The sequence below is a fragment of the Labrus bergylta genome, chromosome 10 (genome assembly GCF_963930695.1).
Source record: "Labrus bergylta chromosome 10, fLabBer1.1, whole genome shotgun sequence".
Classification (NCBI taxonomy): Eukaryota; Metazoa; Chordata; class Actinopteri; order Labriformes; family Labridae; genus Labrus; species Labrus bergylta.
Window position 1 is genome coordinate 26776413 of NC_089204.1, and position 18670 is coordinate 26795082.

An 18670-nucleotide genomic window follows, 5' to 3' on the forward strand; every position below is an offset into this window, starting at 1 on the left:
CTTCCAGGACAACAGGTGTTTGCTTGAGCGTTTGTGACAGGAATGTTAATATCAGGTTATATGATGCGGCAAAAAAAAAAATCTTGATCTGAAAACAATCTTTCTGTTTTGTTTGTGTCACTCCAGTTTGCACTGGAGGGTGGGGGGGGGGGGGGATGTTTAATCAATGATGATTTCTGGTGATTGAAAACGAGTGGGGGCGAGTGATAAATGGAAGAGAAGCGCTCCTTTCATTTCACCTGCTCCGTGGTGTGAAGTGGCGGGGACTGGCTGCAACCATTCGCGCTGCTTCCGCGGGGTGGAATTAGTTCTGCAGTGGGGTTGATTTCAGCAAAGCAGCAACTTTCGTGTAAAATGATTTTCAGGAATCACCCCGAAACACCATTTATTCAGGTCATATCAATAGACTCGCAGGCGAACAAACAGATCCTGCGACAGCGTGCGTTTATTATTGCGTTGTATCAACCTCCCCCCCCCCCCCCCCCCCCTCACGCCAGCACAGAGGAACAGAGTATCAATCTGATGCTGTCCACCGTTTCCAGGGTGAAAATCCCCCTAAGGAAGCATTCAAAAGCTGCTAATTAAAACAGCTGAGAGAGAGAGAGGGGGGGGGGGGAAATCAAGCGAAAAGGGAAAAAGACAGCAGAGGAAAAATGTTCGTTTGGAAAACATCTTAAAAGGACTAGAAAAATCTCGCAGGTAAATATAAACGCTTTTTTTTTTTTATCTGTGAGTGTTATGAAGGAACAATGGTGTTTTTGAAAGAGAGTTGTTGCTTTTTTATCTGCGTATAGCGAATCAATCAGCACCGGTCTGCTTGGACAGCTCCGTGCGTCCTCCCCCTCCTCCGCGTCTCTCTGCCTCTCTATCTGCTCCAGCTCTGAAATGCTTGCTTGTAGCCACACAAGAGCCGCGTCGATGTGTCTCTTCGCCTCTTTTTTTTTTTTTTTAATGCAACAACAGTTTACGGCTCTCTCTCTCTCTCTCTCTCTCTCTCGATTCAAAATAAATAATTAAATGGGAAGCCGAAGCGATGTCGATAAGCCCTGTGAAGAAGTCGTGCCTCCGCTGGAATTAAAACAAACCTTCTGATTGCCTCTGCCTCCTTCTTCTTCTTCTTCTTCTTTGCAGGAACGATTCTTGGGGAGCCTGGTCCGCAAAAGGATGTAAAACGGTGCTAACAGATGCATCCCATACAAAATGCTTATGTGATCGCGTATCTACCTTCGCCATTTTGGCTCAGCAACCAAGAGAAATAGTAAGTAGGGGTATTGATTTGTTATTCAGTGTGGGTTTTATAGGCCAATGTAAAGGCTCTGTGTTTGTGTGTGTGTGTGTGTGTGTGTGTGTGTGTGTGTGTGTGTGTCTGTGTGTTTGTGTGTGTGCTGGTGCGAATGTAAATTGAATCTTTGCTGTGCTAATCCTGTTAAATACTAATTCAGCGGTAAAGGGAGATTCCTAGTTTGCTCATAGATTGAGATAACTCTGTGTGTGCGCGTGCACGCTGGGAGGGTGTGTGCATGCTGATGCTTGTGTGTCTCTGCTCCTCATCAGTCAAATGCACGTTTAGTCAGGGGGGAGGAAGATCAAAAAAAAAAAAGAAAAGAGTCAGATTTATCATTAGACTGCAGAAAATAAGAGTGAACAATTCTGCATGCAGAGTCTTTCTTTTTTAAGTGTCTTGAGCTCATGTGCTGAAATTAGGCTTGTGTAAAGAAACCTGAAGCATGTCTTGTGTTATTTATTGTTCAACATAGTGTAATTAACAGTGAGAACATAGAGTGCTTACACCATGGCCTCTGCAACAGTACACAGTAGGAATTGAAATGGCATGAAGACATCTATTACCTCCCTCTACATCAGGCCTGAAACCTTTAGCAGCAGAATGACAATCAAACATTCGGCCTTAAAAGTGTATTTTTTGTACTGTTTCTTGTGTCTAGTGCATCCCCAGTTATTTAAAGTATATCTAAAGGTAGCTACAAATTGCAGGCCTGTAATTGGCCAGCTGAAATAAAAACAAGAATCAAACAAAAACAGTCTTTAGAAAGCACTTGTGTCGAGCCTTCATTCTTTTTGCAAACACAATTCCCGGCACAGATAGGTGGAAAGTTTTGGTCATGTACAGAATATAAACAACCTTCAAAGCCCACGCATGCACTCCAAACCTCACAGTACATTAAGGAAACCCATGGGTGGACTGTTGAGAATAAGCACGGTGGTTGTTTTGATTGGTTTGCATCTCTGGGCAACCATAAAGATTTACTGTCCTGCATGAACCACATCCAGCCTCCCACTGACTGCTCCGTCTTGCTCCGTCTCCTCCACAGACCATGGAGTACTCAGGGGTCCCATCTGTGACATTGATAGTTGGCTGTGGTCTGTCGTGCCTCGCCTTGATCACGTTGGCAGTGATCTATGCCGTGCTATGGAGGTAAGTGCAACACACTGAGAGCGAAAGCTGCAACCACATGATGAAGAATCCCTTCATAGAAATACTCTAACGTTGTACTCTTCTTTTCTTCCTTTAGATATATTCGCTCAGAAAGATCCATCATCCTGCTCAACTTCTGCTTATCTATAATCTGCTCCAATATATTGATCCTCGTCGGACAAACGCAGACCCACAATGTGGTAAGTGTAGTTTACAGATTTATTCAGCAGCTTACAAGAAAAATAAAAAAAATGGAGGTCCAGTGGATGTTTTATCCATCAGAGAGTTTAACCTGAGATAATAGTGCAATGCCAAGTGGTACCTCACTGAGGCCTTGTCGAGGCTGAACCAAGGCTCAGCGCTTTTTCTTTTTGTGTTTTGAGAGCTCCTTAAAGATCTTCAGGTTTTTTCTTTTATTGAAATGTGTGAGAATGGGCTTTGACACTTCTGTGCAGCAGTGTATCAAGAGGTTCTTTTATCAGGAAATAGACGATGAAATAGAAAAGGTTAAAGAATTTACACCAAGTTTCTGTGAAACTCCTTGCAAAGTACTCATTGATCCAGTCTTTCTTTTTCAAAATAGGAAGCTGAGCAGGGACTAGCTGTGGAAACGAACTGATGTTTAGAGTCGCCAATAGTGTAGTTATAGCTTGTTCATAGATCCTGTGCGTCACAGAGGAGGTTCATAAAACTTCAGGGAAGTGTTTCATTGGATAAATAATTCGTACAAGCCCCCAGGATCCATGAATGATGAATCACCAAGACTTTCAACGCTCAAAGATAAATGACTCAAACTCTAAAAAAGATACTTTAAAACAAAATGTCACAATTGGGACGGAGAGTGGCAACAAGTTGACAATCAACATGAGAGATATGTGAATAAACACGCAATTATTTGATTTCATATGCCCTCTAAAAAACAGTATTAAGGTTGTCACTATCGCAGAACTTTGATTGTAAAAATCAAACGATATTTATACTTGTTTGGATACCATGGTAATAAAAATAGAAGTCCTAGGCAACCCAATTAAAGCAATTTCATGTTTTTAATTACCTTTAATTGCAAGTGAACTCCTGCCCTCTGTCTGAAATTGCACAGATAAATTGGCAAAACTTCAGTATTTGCACAATTCTGAGACATTAATGCAGCTTTTGCTTCTTAATACTTTTGCTCATTAAAATTACAAATACTGTATCCTTTCAATTCACTGGAAAAGTGTTGAAGTACTGAACAATTTGACAGTTTTTGCAGGTATGCTTCCCAACTGACAGGGAGCAGTGCTATTTGTCTAACAGATGTTTGCTGTGTCATTGAGAGAACAAAACGAACATAACCATTTAGATTATGAGATAACCCCAATGTGTTGGCATGATGATATTGAAATGTAGTTAAAATTCCAAGGACAGAAGGAAACTTTTTTAAGACATAAGCCAAAAAGGGGACACTGGATCATTTGGAGCTGGAGTACTGATGCTAGTTTTAATGTTATAGTTCAGATGTGACGCCCTGCTAGTCCTGCAGTTTGGAATATTCTGCAGCGTGCTAGCAGAAAGGCAGACAAGATGCACACTGGCAGACATGATGCAGCGCTCAATCAAGCCTAATGAAGTTATTGCGACGCTGCTGCCCCTGAAAGGATGGTGTAATTGTGAATGTATAGCTTATGAGGCTGGATTGGAGGATAGTTGGAGCTCTTGTACTTTGATTTTCTGGGCAGTGTGCATTACCGAAATGACTCACAGCCATCACGGGGGGTTATAAAAACCACTTTTGTTGGATGTCAGTGAGAACTGAAGTTTAAATGAAGTCAGCAGGAATTTCAGAAGGACAACTGTTATAGTTAAAAGAAGGAATCGCTTCCAATAAAAAAAATGTATCACATCCTGTCTCCGGGCTTCATAACTGGCCGGTAAACAAGTGGCTAATGTAAAAGATTGTTTGGCAAGGAGTAGTTAGGATTTACAAGCTGCCCACGCAGATGCCCTTCTCAGTCATTTGGCAAGCACTACAGAATGACACATTGTCCATTTTTTATTGTGTAACAATTTTTCTTAGTGTACCTTTACCTTTTTCGCAAGGAACACACTGTTTATTCCTCAGCTCATTATGTCCCACTGTTTCTCCTCATTAATTCGTTCTCTTTAGTTTTTCGGCCCATTAACAAGCCGGTTTTCTTTTGGATCTGGACATTCTTGCAGTGCAGCAGTCGTAGAATTTAAAGTGCATATTAAAAAAAAAAGAGAGAGCTAAAAATCTTTTAAAATGCTTCATAAATAAATATATCTATGAGGGTATTGCATCGTTAGAAATGCATTTAAAGCATGGCCACTTGCCCTCTGCTTACATGTATGAACTATTCTTGGAACAGATGGATTTACCAGCAGTGGAAGGGGGAGTGGGGGGGGGGGGGGGGGGTCCGTATTTGACCAGACCCCACTCATTAATCAAAACGCTTCCTTCTATTAATCTACACACGTTCAGTAAAAATTGAATCATTAATTATGAATGTGGAGCAAAAGATGAAAAATGTTGTAAACCTACAAGGATGGAAAAAAACTGCAAAAGGTTTTATGATATGCATGAAGTGTAACACTCTCAGAATAACAACAAAAACATCACCCAGTCAGTTTGAGTTCATCTGTTTCAATGCTGGCCCTCACATCTGGAGCACAGTGCTAGAGCCAAAACTCTGAACGCACGAAGCTCGAGGCCCTTTTTTCTCTAAGCCGAGCTGATTTGAAGCCTTGTCAGATTTAATCAGCGCTCCAGTCATCTCCTGTCTTGATTATGAGGACCACCACTTAACAGTGAACACTCGCTCGCCATGCCGCTAATAAGATATCTGTCTCAGAAATCTGCAGAGATTAGGTGGTGTTTTTTTCTGAAAATCCTCTGACACACTGTAGACGTCATGTGAGCGACCCTCACAGTGACTCAACAAATCACCTTCACTCACTCACAGGGGTCAGATTCAATCACAGCTGACTCAGTCACATCTAAACAGACATGATGTGATATATTTCAAACATTGCAGCTGCACTATTGTTTTTTATATCAACAGAACAAGTGACTATATATTGAAGAAGTGGTCACTTAGGGCTCCAGTAGCCTAGTGGTTAGTGTGCACGCCCCATATGCGGAGGCTGTAGTCCTCTAAGCGTATGGCCCGGGTTCAATTCCGCCCTGTGGTTTCTTTCCTTTCATATCATTCCCCACTCTCTCTCTCCCAGATTTCTGACTCCTGTCCTGTCTCTAAATAAAGGCATAAAAATCCTCAAATATAATCCTTAAAAAATTGATGATGGTGCACATTTTAGCTCCTTTTAGCTTTTAGTTTTCTTTTTGCAACATTTAGTTTTCATATAATCTCATCATCATCTTCCTAACACCAGATGAAGAGCTCCTTTATACCGCCTGTGTGCACAGCGCCGAATGATAAAAGAGAATGTAAGCAATGAGCTACAAGAGCGCTAAACGGACAAACATCCATACATCGTATTGGACTCCTTCTCCCGTAATGAGTCAACTTCTATTGTTGTTGTTGTTGTTGTTGTTGTTGTTTTCAGACTTGTGTATTTCCTTATCTCAGGACTCTGGAGGTTTTGATGTGATATCGAGTTCAATTTCTGTAGATGTAGAGGAAACCGCTGACATTAACTTATTATCAGAAGAAGAAAAAACAGCGTTGTTGCCCTGAGATAACGAGATACACAAGTCAAGATCTCAAACAGAAATGTTCTCATTATCACGGGGGGGGGGGGGGGGGGGGGGGGATATGGAGTCACATGAAATGTATTCATGCATGTCCGCTTAGGGATTCGGTAACGAGCTAACCAACACAGCAGAGAACTTATCTGCAGACTCTGATGTATTCATCTGGAAGTGAAGGACACTAAATACCAAGCTAAACGGAGAGTAAATATTCAGTGGAAAATCTGTGTGGGTGCCAGGAAACAGAACTCCAGATGAATAATAAAACTGCTTTCTATCCTTTGGACTGATACTAGTCTGCTCACAGGGGTTCATAATTCAGTATTCCTTTAAAGGTCTGGTTATTGATAGTCATTGAAAGATAAGGGCTACATGGTGGTGCAAGTGGTTCCTGGTTTGAATCCCTGTCGTACAGGAGCCTCTGTGTAGAGTTTGCATGTTCTCCCCGTGCATTGGTGGGTTCTCTCCAGGTGCTCCAGCTTCCTCCCACAGTCCAAAGACATGCTGGTGAGGTTAACTGGTGACTCTAAAAGTGCCCGTAGGTGTGAGTGTGGCTGGTTGTCTGTCTCTAAATGTCAGCCCTGTGATTGACTGTAACCCTGCCTCTCGCCCAATGACAGCTGGGGTTGGCTCCACCCCCCTTCGACCCCAAATGAGAAAAGCTGTAAAGATAATGGATGAATGGATTCATAGATAATATAGAAGGGGAACTGAAAACTGTCTATTTCCCAAAACCAAACCAGACACCCGAGACTTCTGTTCAGAAATAAGGATAAATAGAGTTAAGATTATTGGCTATCATGCAGAGACAGTCCAGATAACACAGCTCCTAATTGTAATGGAAAAAGAGTTACATTAAATAGCCCCCCCCTCATCCTTCCACCCACCCAACTACATATAGAAACAGATCAAATGACTTTAAAATGAATAATTGAGTTGGCTTCAATTCTCTAGTTCCTCATGTTTATTATATATATTTAAAACATGAGAATAAGAAGAAAGATGGATCACATTTTGAGGTTTTAAAATAAGATATTTAAACAAACTTCTGTTGTTTGTTTTTCTTCGTCTTTTGGACACCTAGAAATCAAACCTCCTCCTCCTCCGAGGCGGCACATCTTCCACGGTGACAAATTCATTGTTTGTTCCTGCATTCAAGTTCCAAAGTTGTGTTTGTTTTCTCCGTCTCCCGAAGCTGTTTATTAGAGTTCCTGGACAATTTATTACTTCCGCCCCTTTGTTCTGTTTCCACTGCGTCTCTCCTGTTGTAATAATATTTGAGAAATCTTTCATTTGTTTGATCAGACATTCTGTAGATGTCCGTGTTTGACTTGTTGGCTAGCAGGAGGAGAGAAAACATAGCCCCTGTGTGGGTTTAATTGCCATGCTGCCTGACACTGCCTCACTTGTTTTTTTCCTCCCATCTCTTGTAAGAAGTGTGCATAATTGGCTGCACTGTTTGTGGATTCTGACTCGCTCATCGTCTCATAGAAATCATCTCTTTGGTGTGGAGGTGTCCTCTGGGAGCATGGGAGTCAGTGAGTCACCTTTTGCCTGTCTGTGCTTTTCCTTTGTCCTCAGTCATTGTTCATCCGGGTTTATGCAAAAGAGAGAGAGAGAGAGAGAGAGAGCGAGGGAGGAGCGGCACGCTGTCGGGTTTGCAAGAGAGGACAGAATTAGGACTGAATCTGGAGTAAGATATGTAAAATGTTCATCCCGTATTGAGTCATACACTAAGAAAGTTAAGGTATCAAGGTGTTTCGGCTCGTGCCTGTACCTTTAAGAGAATAAAAAACACAATAAAGAATAGCTTCCTAATCCACTTTTGATTTTTCAACGACTAAACCTCCTGAGGTGTCCGGAAATTAAAAACCATCACCTTTTTGTTTAATCGCTGCATTTCTCGTATCACAGTCACAGATGGCTTATCGAGGCTGCTATCCTGTCCAAACAATGATATATTTAATATTATTAAGAGGTTAAAACAATCCTCTTTATGAATTAAATATAAGATAAGATAAACCTTTACTCGTCCAACAACGGAGAAGTTCAGAGTGAAGAGGAAGGACAGCCGAAGAAGAGCACACTGTGCACACAATTCAATAAAAAGTAAAAATAGTTGAGGAGCGCAAACAGAGCTGAAGTCTGAACTCTCACAGTTATAGAGAAAAAAAAACATTGTTCTGCACACAGTGTGCATACTGTTCAACATGTTACTGTTTAAGTACATTATTGCACATATCCATCCATTATCTCTATACCGCTTTTCAACCCCGGGCCAGTCAATCATAGGGCTGCCATAAAGAGACAGACAATCAGCCACACTCACATTCACACCTACGGGGCGATCAGCAGTCAAAGGGTTTAGCTAATGATCATGTCTGTGGACTGTGGGAGGAAGCCGTATTACCCCGGAGAAAAACCCACGCATGCACGGGGAGAACATGCAAACTTCACACAGAGGAGGAACTACCTCACACAGTGTCAGAGGATATTTTAACATGGTAGAGATTATAATGTGATCATATTGCACGAGAGGTTGGAGGGAATTGCGTCCGACTCGTTTGTGTTTAGTGATCTAAATATAGCTTGTGATTCCCGTAACATCCATGAATTCGGCTCTCTATGTTTTCAGATATGACTTGGTGAGAAAAAAATAAAATAAAAAGTGAAATAACAAAAGTTTAACACATGAAAAAAAATGTGTTTCTGTTCTGTACATGTTCCTACACAAGGAAGAGCTGGAGGACATACGTACATGCACTGTGTGATACACATGCAGTAACTGCAGCATGCACAGCGATAGAATATATTCAGTGCACAGAGCGTGACCTTCCTCATCCTGAGGTGCAGGCATTTAAATCAAACCTGCCGTTAGTTGAATGTTAAACAGTGCAACTTAATAATCAGACGACAGAGAACTGCATAAACACACACACAGCAGCTCAGTCTTATATACTCGGTAACACCTTTGTTGATCTTTGAAATTAAAGAAATGTATTCATTGGAACAATGAAATCGATCATCATAGCTCAAATACAAAGAGTGGAAGTGATGTACGACAGAGTTTTTGGCTTTTGGTTGTTTTAAATCTGTGTTCCTTTTTTGGGACTTTAAAATGTTGTAATTGAAATAAAACCACAATATGCTACAGATTTAAAAACTAGTAACACGATAAACTGAGGTTTTTTATTGTATACCATGTGTTTTAAAATGAAACAATCTCCAGTATGTCAATGTTCGATTGTAGCCAAAGGTGCCTAAAAAACAGATCTTCAGTCATATTTTTAGCGGAAAGTTGCCTCAAGCGAAAGAAACCCAGCAGAAGTGGTCTTTTCAAATTCAAAGGTCGACAAATACTGACACTTTTCCATTCCTTTTGGGCTCTCAAACAGATACAAAAAAGTTGTGTTTCTGTCTCCTACAAACAGACAGAGAGCAGAGGAGGTGACACTGTCTAAATTGCACAAATAGATTGGACAATTTTAGACACTGTGCAGGAGTTGGCTTGCAATTTGTATTCATTAAAAACAAGACATTTTCAGATATTTGGTACAAAGGACTTTTTTTTGTCATTGTGGTGTCAAATCATGTGGCTTTATTGTTTGGTTTTTACTAACATCAGGTTTACAATTCTGCTATCTAGATAACCGAACAGGATACACATAAATACACATAACCATGCACACAAAGAGCTCAAAATGAATTCAACTCTGGTTTGTTTTAAGCCAGCACTTAAGGGAAAGATAGGGATACATATGTGGGATACATTGTAGTGTAGCTGGTGATGTTTGTCTGTCTGACAAAGCTAATTGTCTAAATTCAGATCTCGATGTTGCATGTCACAGTGTCCTTTACCTTTATGATTGTAGTCCCTCTGTCTCGACTTCAGATTATTTTGAACCAGATTCTGGGAGACTGTTGATACATACCTGCAGGAATCCTCTGATGGGCTTCAGCAGAATACTTGTATGCAATGGTTTAAAGCCTTGAGAGTATTTTATATATATATATATATATATATTGAGGTGAAGTAGGGAAAAGTGTTTTGAGTATGAACTCACTGCAGGTTTGTTTGAGCTACATCCATAGAACTAGAAAAGAAGTAAAAACCATTTTCTGACTGTAGTGGCAGAGTCGATGTTCAGTGTTTCTCTGCAGTTCAACAACACTCTGCCATCATCACCACCATCATCATCATCATCATCATCATCATCATCACCATCACCACCACTCTGTTGTGTGGAGATTTTTAAATCCTCCACCCAGGCATTCACTGTGCGGTATAAAAGCACCGAGGCCACTTGTTGCTTGATTCAAACAGAGGGTGCTTCAGTCAAAATAACAAGCAGCCTCCTCCTCCCACACTGATTCACAACGCCAGAGGAGAGAGAAGTGATGCTATAATGTTTTAGATAAAAATGTCACTCTTTGGAGTAGAGATGCACCGATCCACTTTTTTTTCAGTTCTGATCCAATTCTGAAAACATATGCACCCCTACTGATACTGATTCAGATATTTTTATATCACAACTTATAGTGTTATTGTTGTTGTTGGTATGATGTGTAAGGCTACACAAAGTTTTAGTAAACCCAGCATTGCATTGCATTGTCACACACAAACAGGAAGCAGCAACAGCTTTCAGGCTTTTCAATTAAAAGTTTTAAGAGTTGCACTCATATAGAAAGAGCTGTTCCATCTCGTCTGAACGTCGTCATGGAGACGATTTGTGGGCTCTTCCTACAGTTCAGTCTGACCCTCTTCAGAGTGAGACTGTGTGAGTGGAGGATTTTTAAAAGTGCCCAAACATCTGTCTTTATCGGTGATGTGGATCGACGCCGTCAGTCCAATATTCGATATGTAAATATAAGATCAGATCGGTCCCATCTCTGCTTTGGAGGACTATACCATGACTACAAAGCAGTCAATGTTTGTTTTCTCCGACAAGTTAGATCTTTGATCTTATGAGGAAAATATGTGTTATTGTGACGAGGTGAACTGTTGCCTGTTTACTTGAATCCTTTGAAAAAAAGCCTCAAGCAGGTCATGATTGTTTTCCATGACAGTGTTTCAAAGTATCTGAATTTTAAATAATTTAAAAGCTAGAGCCTTTATTCTTTTTGCAGCCAAAGCAAAGACTTCAGTCTTTCATATAATCACTTCATCGAGGACGACAATAGGTTACGTTGTTGTTGAAATGTAGTGCAAACGTGCAGCTGGAAGGTACGACTGCAATGTAAACACATATATTTGCAATCTTGTTTGTTTTTTTTGTTGAAGGTTTTTTGAGGGGTTTTTTGTGCCTTTATTGTAGAGATAGGACAGTGGATAGAGTCCGAAATGGGCCAGAGAGAGAGTGAGAGAGAGAGTGAGAGAGGGGAATGACATTCGGGAAAGAAACCACAGGTCGGAATCAAACCCGGGTCGCCCACTTGGATGACTATAGCCTCTGCAATCGTGTTTTAAGTGAGCCATGATGGAATCTTTAATATCTGGAGCTAACATTTTAAAAACTGTTTTTTTAATTGGTGCAGATTGTTTGTGTCTACGTTTAGATTTGTTTTGGATTGTTATGTTTTCATGTTTACTTTGAGAAAAAGCTGATCCAACTTTGCGTCTGATGTCTGTGTCGATATGTCGATACTCACATAAATGTTTATATCTCATTGACTTACATAAACGTAGGTTGGGCAGATTTTAGAGCGATTAATCATGAGACGATTCTCCAAAGAAATTATTTCACGAATAAGAAAAAAAACACCAGAAGTAGACACCGGCAAACCTTTTCCATTTTCTCCTGGCTGAGTTCAAAGGGTTTCATACTGAATATTGATCAGCAGATTAAAATGCCTGCAGATCTGAGGAGAATAATTAAATCAAGTAAACATTAGTCTAATCCAATTATGAAAAAGTTGTTTCCAGCCCTGATAGAAGCAAAAAATGAAAAATCTCTTTCTGTATTTTTCTTCAACAATACTTCACTGCCTTTTCTTCCTTCAATCCACTCTCACTCTCTTCATAGCACGATGAAGCAAAGTGTGCAATAGTTCATTGTATCTAAGCTTTTAGTTTTCAGAATTTGAGAGAGCATTGATGCTCAGCCCGGACCTCTATGTCAGAGTTTAGTCAGGTCGGAATTCCTTTAAATTGCCCTTCCTGACCTTAAACTGTCATTACTGAACTGGCTTGAAGTGCTCCACATCCGCCCCTATACCCACAACCTCTACATGTCTAGCAGCTCCGCACTGTTTTTAATGTGGACCCCTTGCTCAGTTTCTCTGTTTCCATGGATACGGACACAGTGTGTTCGGCATCTCTCGGCATTTGCCTCTCCAAAGGGCAGTGTGGACTCTAGATTTCCACCTTGTTTTTGTGCGGCTGCCTACGTCCGACCGAGGCCGACACAATATCCTCATAATGCATCTTTCTCTCTTTTCACACTGCACAGTGTTTTATTTTTCCAGGACTAATGAGGCAGGACGGTACAGACACTCTAGTGAACGGTGACACACACAACGGCTGTATGCGACCTGTTTTCCAGGAAATAATACGCAGGCAGGCTCTATTTTCAGTACCTTGGACAGAACTCAAGAAGTAACTCAAGAAGTAGCTTTGTAAAGGATGTATAGCTGTGTCCTTCAAAACCTCTCCTTCATTAAGAAATAGCACAAATGCATTATATTCCTACTTTCATGGACATTTCCTCATCACACTTTTTCACTCACAGAACAGTGGGTATGCTCTTAGGTCTGTGTGATTTCTCTAAAAGCAGGTTTACACATCTGTAATTACCGCACAGGTAGGTGGCAGTGAGTCATGAGAGCGTCCCATAACTTTGAAGTGTTGCCTTGGGACTTTAATCTCTGCAACATTAGAAGCTTTCAAGTGTTGTATGTTAAAGGCTGAGATTTCTCACACTTAAATGTAATAGAAATCAAGTCTATCCTCTGAAAATAACTTTGTGAGTCATGACTGTCTACAATGGGTGTAACACCCGAGTCCCACTGTCTGTGATGCTTTCAGAGTTTTCAGAGTCCTATCTTCAGTTTGTTTACATCGCCGGGACGGCCGGCTGACTCCTCCCCTCGAGTATAAAAGTTGTTTAATTGAGGGACTAGAGAAAAGAAGAATAACATACTGTACTCACTGCTTAACTGTGTTTCTAGATCACGCTCATTTCAGGTAAATTTACATGCAGTGTGAAGATATGAGCATCATAAAGATCGCTAGCATTAGCATGCTAACACAACAATGCAGCGCAAGTTGTTTTGGTTTCATGCTGGTGCTCAAGGGCGACACCTGCTGGATGAAAAAAATTGCATATAAAGCCTTTAAGTTGCATCTTTCTCTAAAGCATTGCAGAGAAAGCATGTATTTCTTTTCTGATTCTTTGGGTAAATTGGCAGTATTTAAAACGATAGAAATTATAATTTAAGGAATGCAGAAGGGTTAACCAGATAACACCTCGTCACAGGAGCATCAGAAAATGTATTAATTAACAGCACACACCTTATCCTGTTTGTGATAAAAGTTTGAATCCGACACAAAGATTCCCAGCCCTGCTGACACATACCAGCAAACTTATCTCTCACCATTTATGTCTCCAGAAGAACAATTTTTTAAAAATCCCGGCAGATCTCTGCTCCAGCGAAGTAAAAAAAAGAAAAAACGTTTAGCTAAATCAGCCAGAATCCACAATGACTTACTTATAAGTTTGTGATTTGAAGAATAAGTAAGGTTTATTATATTACAGTTTAAATGGATTCTATCACTTTAAGTAGGGTGATTATATTTCATTAGCTACTCATCTGACACTAATGTCACTAAACCTGCCAAGAACATTCAACTCTAAAAGACTACAGAAATATCCCACGATTTATTTCTGCACCTGAATGCCTCCTACATGAACTCTGATACTTTCTACCTGAATTCACGGTTATGTAATGAACATCTCTGGGTGGGTGTAAAGTAAACAGACTTTCCTCACTTGTCATGCGAGAGGTAAAGCAGGATTATTGTCTCGCTATGAACCCCGTGAACAACCCCCCCCCCCCCCCCCCGGGCGACGGATTGGATTTAGCGTGGCGTTCTCTGTGGGGAATGTAAAAAGTGCACGGGAGATCTCACGGTGGAGGATGGACGACGCGCTGGGATGATGAGATGATACACTTCAATCTTCCCCTTCTTTGTGCAGCGTCGCTCAGATTAACACAGCTTCCCAGTGCAAACAATCTGCAGAGGGGGGAGAAAAAAAAAAAAGAAGAAGCTTAATCTCTACTCTCTTGCAAATGTCAGTGCAATGACAAGATTCCTAAGGATACTTCTTTATTTCTAATCCTCCTCTAAACAATCCCATTTGGAGGATGCGTTCCCCCCCCCCCCGAAAACGAAGATGGACGAGCTAATGAAGCTGAAAAGTGCTGCCACATTGTCGGGGGCTTGAATGCGATCTGCTGCCTCACACGCCTGCTTTTGTTGTATCATTTAAGCGGTGTTGTGCTTTGTCCCCCCCCCCCCCTCCTGTCTGTGTAGAACAGTTGACCTTGGCTCACATGCCTCCAGGTGGGATCCCCAGCATACTAATGAGGGTTAGTGCGGAGGAATGCTACGCCATTGCTTTTTCTGTGTGTCAGCTATAGCCTGCCTCTGATCTTCACAACAATCGCCACCTCTGTTTGCTGCAGTTTAGACTGAGGCTTTTGTTTCATTTACTGCACGCGATGGTGGTGCAGACGCCGGTCTAGACGGGGAAAAGCGCTGCTGTGTAAGAACTTCAAATACAGTTCAAGGAAATAAATAGATATTTAAATAAATAATGTGAATGCTGCTGTGGGCCTCTTTACAGTAGATGAAGTCTGTTTTTGATATACAGCAGTGTTGTGTTACAGCTGCATCTTATTTCTTTATTTTAGTCTAACTGGAAAGTGATAATTAGTGAACAGGTCAGCACTTGGAGCTGCTTGCCGTCTAACAGCTGATTTCTGTTGTGTATTTTTTTTGTAATATTCAAAGGCATAATAAAAAAAAAGATCATAAAAGCTAAAGACCCAGCTCTTACTAACTTAATGATGATGGTCTCCATATTATTGATGATGATGATGGTAATGACGATGGTTTTTGTTTGATAAGGACGACTTATAAGATGGTTTCTATACTGATTAGAGCTCTCAAGAACTGCCCTCAATGTTGTGCTTTGTCTCTGGTCACTTCCTGTCAGCACCTGTGTGTCCAATCAGACTCAAAGCTGATCGTTTGCTCTTACTCACATTGTTCCCTTTTTTCTAGATCCTTGCTTGTGTTGTTCTTACTCTCTGATGTACTTCGCTTTGGATAAAAGAGTCTGCTGAGTGAATTGTAGAATTGAATGTGTAGGTGTGACATGCAGTGTAAAAGTGCTTTGAGTAGTCAGAAGACTAGAAAAGTGCTTTACAAGCTCAAGTCCCTTTACCATTTAGCATTTGCCCCGTTACATTAGCTGCATCCTAACTGGGATCTCTATTAATGTGAAGCTCTGTTTGAATCCACAGTACATGAATGAATCTCTCTCTGACTCCTCTTCTCTTGTGTCTGTCAACAGGGTGTCTGCATCATGACGACGGCCTTTCTGCACTTCTTCTTCTTGGCGTCGTTCTGCTGGGTCCTCACGGAGGCCTGGCAGTCTTACATGGCGGTGACGGGAAAGGTTCGGACCCGGCTCATCCGCAAGCGCTTTCTCTGTCTGGGCTGGGGTGAGTGAGCCTGCGATGTTTCCTTAAACCTCTTCATTATCTCCCATCATGCCTGGCGGCTTCCATTTTTCTCTCAAGGTCTCTGGCCAAGGTGTCTTTCCCAGTAACTGTAGGTCTATTTCCACCCCCCTCCCCCCTCCCCTCCCCCTGTCCTCATCCTCTCTGTGGGGGCAGCCAAATCTTCATCCTATCAGGACTCTTTGTGTTGATGCTTTTGTGCACCAGTCAAGCTCTCAGAGGACCCGGGTAAACGGACTGGCCTTGAGGAAAGAAGGGAGACAGACTGGCGCGGCTCTCTCATAGCAGGCTGCAATGACCTTATGTCTGATAAGGAGGTGGGGGGGCATTTATACTGCAGCAGAAGACATTTTATCTAAAGACCCTCAGGTAGAGAGTTCAGGAGAGTGCAGTGTTTTGCAAAGGAAGAATATATTGAATTAGAAAACTCTAGGTGGTTCAGTTCGAGCGTCACATTTTCTGAAATCCTTAAAAGAGTCAACTTCTGAATCACTTCAGCATCATAATCTCGACATGTTGCAACATGCATCCAGTGAAATGTATTTCTCATCTATTAGTCAGGGCTGCAAGATTGTTTGGTTTTCTCCTGCCTCCCACGACCGAGTTCCCTCCACTTTAGTGTCACCTCACTGGAAAAAATCAACACATACAAGCATGACGATTATGCACCATCATCGGATGAAAAAACAGGCGGTCGAATATCTGTATCAAAATGTAAAAGATTTGGATTCGTCTTCATTTGATAAATGTCAGTCTGAATGCTCGTCCTGATCGTTCTTCCTTACCGACTACTAGAAATCTCTCAGAAATCAATTTGATTATGAAAGAGCCCACACTCATTCTTCTTGTTACCTAGCAACAAACAAGGCTCTCTTAGTCATTGCAGTGCCACTGCTTGCTGCAAAAAAAAAAAAGAAAACGGACAAAGGCTGTTCCACAATCACATAGATTTCTAAAATACGCCATAACAGGCAGTTTGAGGGTGAATAAAAACAGCAAGTGTCTCGTTGGATGACAATAAAAAATGCATTACATAATATAAAGGCTTTTTCTTTTTTTTTTACACTTGATGACTAGAAAATGAAATCACCCTAATCCTCTGCAGATTACCACCTGTGTTCAAACAAAAAGCATTTTTCAAAAGTGGTTTCCAGAGCGGTGTGCAGCGCGCAGTAACCTGTTGTCTCTCTCGATGCAGCAACCAGTTTGAAGTGCAGCGTCTCTGGCAGGCGGTGATTCATGACATGCTTGTGTACACTCTGCACTCTTTACCTCCTCGGCGCTGCAGAGAGAGGCACTGGATGGCCACAGGGTCTTTGCCTCCAGGAAACTGATTACATCAATAGCACCTGCCCGCGCTGCTCCGAGAGAGGGGGGAAAAGCGTTAATATTCTGAGCACACTGTAGTGAGAACCAGAATCCTCTATAACGAGGAGCACATACAGTAAAAAAAAAAAAAAAAAAACCCTGTCATGGAAAAGGTGTGGAGGGTGAAGGGATTTCTTCTCTCTTACTGTACGCTGATGAAATTTCACTACCTGCTTTCTCTGGGCTTGCTCGATGCACTGCTGCCATTTTGTCAAAGCAGAGTACAGTCTGCTCTCCCTTCCCTCACCCGCTTAATGGAACACCGTGCAGTGTGTTGATATTATTGAAATGCATACAGTTGATCATATACTCTCAGATGATTGTGTAGTCTCATGCTGCAGCGTGTAATGGAGTGAATGTAGCTGCACTTTGTGAAATGACTGGATGGCACAGGGGCTGACTTTCCCCCTGCAGTGAAGTGGGCTCAGAACTGCTCAAATAACTATTGATTGTTCTCTCTCTTTTTTAAGGATTACCAGCTTTGGTGGTTGCTGTTTCAATGGGATTCACCAAAACAAAAGGCTATGGGACACCCTTGTAGTAAGTCTTTCTTTCCTTTTTTTGTTTAGTTCAGTATGCTGCACACTGTAGGTTCATGGCAACACTTGACCGTAATGATTAAGAGCGTCTGCAGTGGCTTACTTATCTTAAATAGGGCCATAAACAAAGTCCCCTGAACCCAATCAGATTTCAAAATAGCGCAGCAAGACCCCAATTGGATGTGAGTTGTATCCCTGCTGGATGCCGAGTGCATAAACACTGCTTAAAATCTCTTTAGCATTTTATTATCCTGTGAAACTTTTGGAAGCAGAGTTACAGCATATGGCGCTTCTCCCCTGACGATTCGAGGGGGAAAACACAATTGTGTGCTGGTGTGCGCCATTAACTCGGATGTTAATGCCTTGGTGGGAGTTGACTGTTTTTCTCGCTTTCCCCTGCAGCTGTTGGCTGTCTTTGGAGGGTGGGCTCCTGTACGCCTTCGTTGGACCTGCAGCTGCTGTTGTTCTGGTATGTTTCAGGCGTCAGATGTCCAGCTTTAACTTTAATAGGCTTGGAATACAAGGGGGACGTAGATTCAAATCATCAGACGTTCACTCAGCATGTGTTGATCCCTTCATACCGCATAGCATCTCCACCAATCAGCCGTAACATTGACTGAATATGCAATCTAATGCAACCCAATACAACACGTCTACCATAATCTCTGCTTTTACAAAGCTTCTGAAGTTTCAGTTTTTCGCTCACATGGTCAAAAAGACGACAGCTCTACTTCATATTTCATATTGAAGTCGTAGTGGGTGGTGTTGGTGCTCTACTGGAGTGAGGTGTTCCTGATATTTTCTGTATGTTAAGTGAGTGTGCGAAATATTAGCATCACCTTTTAATTTATTTCATTTAATCACACCACC

At 41.6% G+C, this 18670-nt stretch overlaps 1 protein-coding gene across 13 annotated transcripts in view; it reads left to right on the forward strand.

Moving 5' to 3' along the window:
* The window catches only part of adgrb3 (adhesion G protein-coupled receptor B3), a 147732-nt gene that overhangs the window by 116680 nt on the left and 12382 nt on the right, over window positions 1-18670 (forward strand). For all 13 annotated transcript variants that reach the window (XM_065959320.1, XM_065959317.1, XM_065959316.1 and 10 more), the window contains 6 exons: window positions 1132-1258; window positions 2331-2434; window positions 2532-2634; window positions 15725-15875; window positions 17732-17801; window positions 18203-18269. In XM_065959320.1, coding sequence (XP_065815392.1) covers window positions 1132-1258; window positions 2331-2434; window positions 2532-2634; window positions 15725-15875; window positions 17732-17801; window positions 18203-18269 — 622 coding nt within the window. The remainder of the gene's footprint in view (window positions 1-1131; window positions 1259-2330; window positions 2435-2531; window positions 2635-15724; window positions 15876-17731; window positions 17802-18202; window positions 18270-18670) is intronic.